At 37.2% G+C, this 6652-nt stretch overlaps 1 protein-coding gene across 1 annotated transcript; it reads right to left on the bottom strand.

Annotated features, from left to right (window-relative positions):
* Window positions 1-882: 882 nt before the first annotated feature.
* Window positions 883-1332, bottom strand: LOC117168386 (secreted RxLR effector protein 161-like). Its single transcript, XM_033353996.1, has one exon. It carries the CDS (start codon window positions 1330-1332, stop codon window positions 883-885), a length of 450 nt encoding a protein of 149 aa, XP_033209887.1.
* Between the last annotated feature and the right edge of the window lie 5320 nt (window positions 1333-6652).

Here is a 6652-nt window from a genome sequence, read left to right as displayed (position 1 = left end):
ACAAAGTCTCGGGGATAACATCCTGGCAGAACATCGCAAACTGCCCGGTTTTGATATTAGTCATTGCGCGTCGGTTTACAGCCCTGACACTTCGAGCAGAGTGGTCACTTGTGCTCCGAAGACGATTAGTAGCGTAACTAGAGACATAGTTTACGCCACTCTGCTCACAGTATCAGGGCTGTCAACCGACGCATAATGACCAATGTCAAAACCGGACATTTCACGATGTTCTGCCAAGATGTTATCCCCGAGATTTTGTTCTGCCTCTTCGAATATATGTTTTGAATACTGAGCAGAATGTTATATAAAAAATTTTGATGTTAGAAAATAACTTTAAAATGACATATTCTTTTACACCTCTAGATCCCTCTGCCCCCTTTCACACCGGCCTATTGTTCTGCCAATTGCACGGAGCATTGTCTAATTGTCTTGATATTTAACACAGAAAGATTAAGCCGTTACTCTATGACGTATTTTAATAATTTTTTTTTACAACTTCGAATGAGTAATTAAACACCTTCTCCCCGGGACTACCCCTGGAGAAGCCACATTTGGTGATCAGTATATTCTCAACAGTCAGGAAAATAGTGACCGAAACGTTACCTAATAACTCGCCAAAAACGGCTTCGGCTCTTAGACTATAATTGTAGAAGCAAAATAGAGTGCTGGGGTCCGCGAAGAACCCACATGGTCCACGTAGAGTTAACGCACTCCTTTACATAGTGTTCTCGTATTTCTGTTATGTTTTTTAACTCATTACCACCATTCGTTCTTGCACTAGTTTCAGCTACTTTGTTATCGCAACAGAGTACCATTGGACAGAAAGAAGATTTCAATATCAAATTCAATGAATTGTTTAGTGCGACTATTTCTTGGCAAGCTTCACTCAGCGTAACATTCTGCTTGGCACGTTGATAGAGCTATAAATGTCTGCTTATGCGTTCTCCAGGCTACAGAATCTCCATACAACTGAATTACACACCCACAAGTTGTGAGTGATCCTTTACAGTCTGCAAAACTTGCATCTGAAAAAGCCTCTAAATTATTTCGTTTTGACAAAAATCTTAATCCTTTATCTTTCGTTCCTTTGAGATATCTGAAGACTCGTTTCACCATCTTCCAGTCGTATTCAGTTGGATTTATTTGATGCCTGCTTAAAATATTAACTGCATAAGAGATATCTGGTCGAGTTGCATTCGCAAGGTATAATAAGCTACCTATAGCTTCTCGGTAAGGTGCATTTTCTATCGTGCTTGTCTTAGTTAGAGTTTTCTGATCATTTGGCTCTTCTCTTAACTTCCTTTCCCGATTTGCTACTTGAATAGTAACCATAGGTAACCATATCATTGCATGCTACAAGCATATCATCGACATAAAGTAATAGTATCGAAAATTTGTCTTTTTCTTCCCAGGTGAATAAACAATGTTCGCTGTCACTTGAATCTAAACCAACTCACAAAGCTACTTCAGTAAATCGTTCGTTCCATCTTTTTGGACTTATACGTAACCCATATGGAGCTCGTTCTAATTTGCATACTTTTGTTGGTTTTATTTTATCTGAGTACTGCGTTCCTACTGGAATTTCCATATAAATCTCTTCGTTTATTATCCCAATAAGGCAGGCAGTTTTGACGTAAATTTGACATACATCCAGATTGGGTTTATTAATTATTGCAATTACTGCTCGCACTAAGGACAGACGTGAAACCGGTGCATAGGTTTCTTTCAATTCATATATATTTTTATCTTTGAACCCTCTTATTACAAGCCTCGCCTTTTATTTTATATTGTTGTGCTTTTCCATTTTTCGTTTGAAAACCCATCTAGAGTCTATAATATTTGGTTTGCTCCCGTCTAATATTATTTTTGGTTTGTCAACAATCTTCCATGCTTCATTTTTATTAAAAAAGAGTTTAACTCGTCGTTTATAGCTTCTTGCGATTTACTTATCTCCTCTGTTTGCATGGCTTCCTTATATGAAGCTGGATCTTTATTGATTCTAGCTAAGAGAGCGTGATATAGTTTATCTTCAATTTTTCCTGCTTCTTCATTATTTTTTTCAGCTAATACATCACCGGTTTTCTCTCCGTTTTTGTGATTTTTCCTTGACTCTCATCCGATTCCTTTTCAAATTCTACAAACCATTTATCTCTAGCTGTCTCATCGAAAACAGTAACCCAGCCTTTGAAACTAATTTTACTGTATCTGTCTCCATATACTATCTTTTCATTAAATCGGACATCCCGACTTTCGTAATATTTTCCTTCTTCAGGTTTTAGGAATATATATCCTGATGGTTTGTATCTAATCAAGACTACTCTTCGTCCTTCATTTGCACTTTTATATAAGCTATGCAGCCAAATCTTTTCAATTGATTTACATAAAAACTATGTTTGGGTGCAAACTTCTGGAGCAGTGCAATCATTTCGTTTGCCTTATATGGTGTTCTATTATAAGCATAAACTGCTGCTCCTAGAGCTAAATCCCACATATTTTCTGAAAGTTTTGAATCGTACATGTACGCTCTCACCTTCTTTTGTATTGTTGGATTGAATCGTTCTGAAACTCCATTGTGTTCTGGAGTATCTGGAGAAGCAAATTGCTGTTCAGCTCCTAAACGATTTGAAACTTCTTCTTTATAGCCTCCAGAATATTTAGTTCCCTGATCTGATCGTAAGTAGAAAACCTTTGCATCATAGCCTAATACATTTCTCGCGCTTTTGACAAAAGCTTCAAAACACTCACCTGTTTTTCTTTTTACTCTCATCGGATAAGCCATTGCTAACCTTGAATAATCGTCTATAAAAACAGAAATGTATCGTTATACTTTAGGATATGTGAATGCCAAAGAATTCCATTATTGTTTTTAACAAACTTATTATATTTATTATTAAACGGGGTTTCGCTTTCTGATCATTCTAAGCTAGGCAATTCGTTTATATCGCTAAACTGTCTATCCCAAATAGTTGTATCAAAATTTGCATTTTTAAAAACAGTCTCCTTTTCTACAGTGGGGTTGAATAACAAATCGTTGTCTGTATTTTCGTTTTTAGCTTGTTTTACTTTACTACAAACGCTCTCTGAATCTGAACTTCCAATAAAATTTTCTAAATCTTTCACCTCCTTTTCTTGAATTACTTCCTCATTATTATTTACCATTTCATTTTTATTTTGAAAATTTGGTGCTGCCACGCTTTAAGTTAGATATCTCGGGTTTTTACTAATGTCATTAGAAGTTAAGTAAGCAATAATTCGTTTTTTATCACATTCAGTCCACTCGTTATTTTTTTCATTACTTTTACTTATTTCAAACTCTATAATTTAATATGGTTGCTTATATATACCCGAGATAAATGACTCACTAGAGACTGGGTCGAAAATTTCTATCTTTTCATTATCCAAATATATACCAAGACCCATATCGGCAAATTTTCTCAAAGATAGTAAAGTTTCAGAAAGCGTTTCAGCACAATTAACATTATCTACCTCAACTGATTTACCATCATTTGTAATTATAAGGTTACTCGCCGCTCCCTCCATTCTCATATCAGCAGATGAATCTTTATTTGCACATTTAATTACACTGTAATTTGCCTCTTCAAATGTTTTAAAAGTTAGTCTAGAATTAGTTAGATGTTCTGTCGCTCCCGAGTCGGCCAGAAATTTGACAAAGAATTCATTTTTATTCGCATCGAAATCGTTATCTACCTTCATTGCGTAAAATTACTGCCAATTTCTTTTTCTTCTGACACTGAAATACTATCATCGTAACATGCATTAGAAAAATTCTTACATTTATCTTTCTTTCAATCTTTCATGTTAGTTTGGTTTCTTTTATCTTTCGATGTCATATCGTTTTGTTGTCTCGATCTTCTGTTTCTATTAAAGCCACCTCTGCCTCTATGATTGGCAAACTTAGGCCTTTTCGCATCGTTTTCTCTGCCCGAAAAGTTATTTTTGCGTTTAAAGCTTCTATTCGTATTTTGAAAATAGGTACCTCCTCGAGAACGTTTAGAGTTAACAAACCTATTTGCGCTCAATCTTTTCATTCCTCCTCGTCCATCTCGTCCCTGCTGTGCTAATCTTTGCGGACATTCGGCAGCTTTATGAGTTACAAACTCGTTGCACTCTTAGCACTTCTTTAATCCTTGGTACAATCTCGACTGATATGTTCGTAATCTGCACAATTGAAGCATCGATCCTTCGGATCTCATCGTTGAGCATTTAAAGCTGTGTTTACACTTGTCGTTATTGTTGTCATCTTATTCGCTTCAGCTTGTATGATATAAGTCTTGAGTTGTTCATACGTCAAACCTTTACTAATCGCGTTTCTGGTCATAAGTTCCACAGATTGTACTTGAGGAACTGCAGTAATAATTGAATTATAAAATGCATCACGTTTTTCCTAATGGGTCAGAGAATTTGTGTCAGGTAAGTTTTCGTAGTTTTTTGTTAATTCTTCAAACTTATCCCAAAATTATGAGGCTTTTTGTTTATTTAGAGTATAATGATTACTATATAACTGTTTTCTTATATTCACAACCGTTAAGTTAGTTTCAAACCGTTTTAACTCTTTTATTTAATTTAATAATTCAACTGGATCTTTTGTGTTAAAGACTTTAGAGTGGTAATTTTGATCCAAGTGATTAACTAAAATGTCTCTCACTTTGAATTTTTGCTTCTCTTTCATCGCGTCCTCTAATTTAGAGTTGGAATGGAGGCTTCTAATGTGTCCCCTAAGGGTTTACATTTTTCTTGCACCTTCTTCTTTATTCCTTTACACACCCCCCACACACTTACTTGGTGGTGGAAGGGGGACCTACAGTTTAAGGTGGGTTCCGAACCACCAAGGGCAAAAATAAAAATTTCAATTTGACAATTTTCCGCTTTTACCGGAATGTTGAAATTCGTTTCAAGGATTCTCCTGATTATTCTTCTAATTGTGACTGATATCTCTGAAAGTTACACACATTAATAATCGGAAAAATTTCGAGACATGAAGTACTTCTAAGTCAAAGCAAAAACCAACGCGTTAATTTGCTAGGGGACCTCGCTTTGATTAGCTCTGTATTTTTGACTTAGCAATTATTTCACTTTCTGTGAAGTTATTGGAACTGTTCTCGAAAGTTTTTCCCTGGTTATTTCAAGTTATGCACACTGATAACGCATGATCACATACTCATGCGTTAATTTGCTAGAGTATTACCACATCAAATCAGAAACCCACATGTTAATTTGCTAGGGGACCTCGCTTTAATTAGCTCGGTATTTTTGATTTGGAAATTATTTCACTTTCTGTGAAGTTATTGGAACTGTCCTCGAAAGTTTTTCTTGGTTATCTCAAGTTACACACAATAATAAGGCTTGAATCACATACTCACGCGTTAATTTGGTAGATTATTACCAAATCAAATCAAAAACCTACATGTTAATTTTCTAGGGGACCTCGCTTTAACTAGCTCGGTATTTTTGATTTGGCCATGTTTCACTGATTCAGCGAGACATTGGACGTTTGATTCAAGAACTATTTTCGTGCGAACTACCATGACTGATACACACACGGTGATCATAGCTATGACATGGCCTAAAGTGCCTGAACTTCCGGGTAACGCTGAACCCAGAACCAAGTCAGGGTATCGCTATGGAAAAAATCTTCGGCGGAAATTAAGGCAAAACATTACCGTAGTGAACACCGAAGGTTGTGAACCCAAATCGGTTGTTTTTGTAACCCCCAAGATCCCCAAGGAAATTCTAGAGCTTCAAGAACTTGAGACTCAGAAGTTTACTAGCCACAACGAATTTTCGTCCTTTTTCGAGGGATTATTGAACCAGGCGGAAGCCCGAATTAGGCTCTCCAACCAAAATCAGCCGAAAAACCTCGAAAGTCTCCCCGGTAATTCCAAAGGCCAATAAACTCTTGGGAGGTTTTGAGACTGAGGGTCCGAATTGAACCAAGTGAAGGAGAATCCTAAGCATTTAGCAGAATTCTGCCATTGTTATTCTCTCAAACAGAACTTCAAAATTTTAAATAAACAATAATAATAATAAACATTTTAGTTAACTATGGGTTGCTTTCTTAAAGAGGTAATGGTACCGTAAACTCTGACTTGAAAATAATTTTCTTTTCCGACTCGGTAAGCTTCCAGCTCCATGAGTGTATGGGAGACGTAGGCTCCGTTGCTCATATCGAAGATTTAAACGCACCATTATATCTTTCATAGATGAGAAAGACGGAAAACTCGAATCCAAATTATTTAACCTTGATCCGGATTTGATCCTGATGGAAAAAGTGGTACCGTGAAGTCTGAATCAAAAACCCATTTGCATTCTGACTCGGTAAGCTTTCAGCATGGTTTCGCAGACGTTGCTGCGAAAAGTGCGATAGCTCAGGGTGTTTATCGCACCACAGAGCATGCAGCCGTGCCATGTAACCCCGTTCACGGGCCACACTCGCATCGTAGCAGTCTAGCAAGTCGTGATTCAGTCGCTCCGTCCACCCAAAGGTCACGAGATCCCGCCGATCCATCGCATTGAATCCATATTCATTGGGTCCCCCCAGCTCTAGATTGGTCGGCATTGTTGGCCGACCCATTGTCGGGAGCCCTGCGCGTTCTGTTGTTTTGAACCGCACTTACTACAACTATGTTTGGTG

Source organism: Belonocnema kinseyi, chromosome 2 (assembly GCF_010883055.1).
Source record: "Belonocnema kinseyi isolate 2016_QV_RU_SX_M_011 chromosome 2, B_treatae_v1, whole genome shotgun sequence".
NCBI classification, from domain to species: Eukaryota; Metazoa; Arthropoda; class Insecta; order Hymenoptera; family Cynipidae; genus Belonocnema; species Belonocnema kinseyi.
This window is presented reverse-complemented; position numbering and strand designations above follow the sequence as displayed.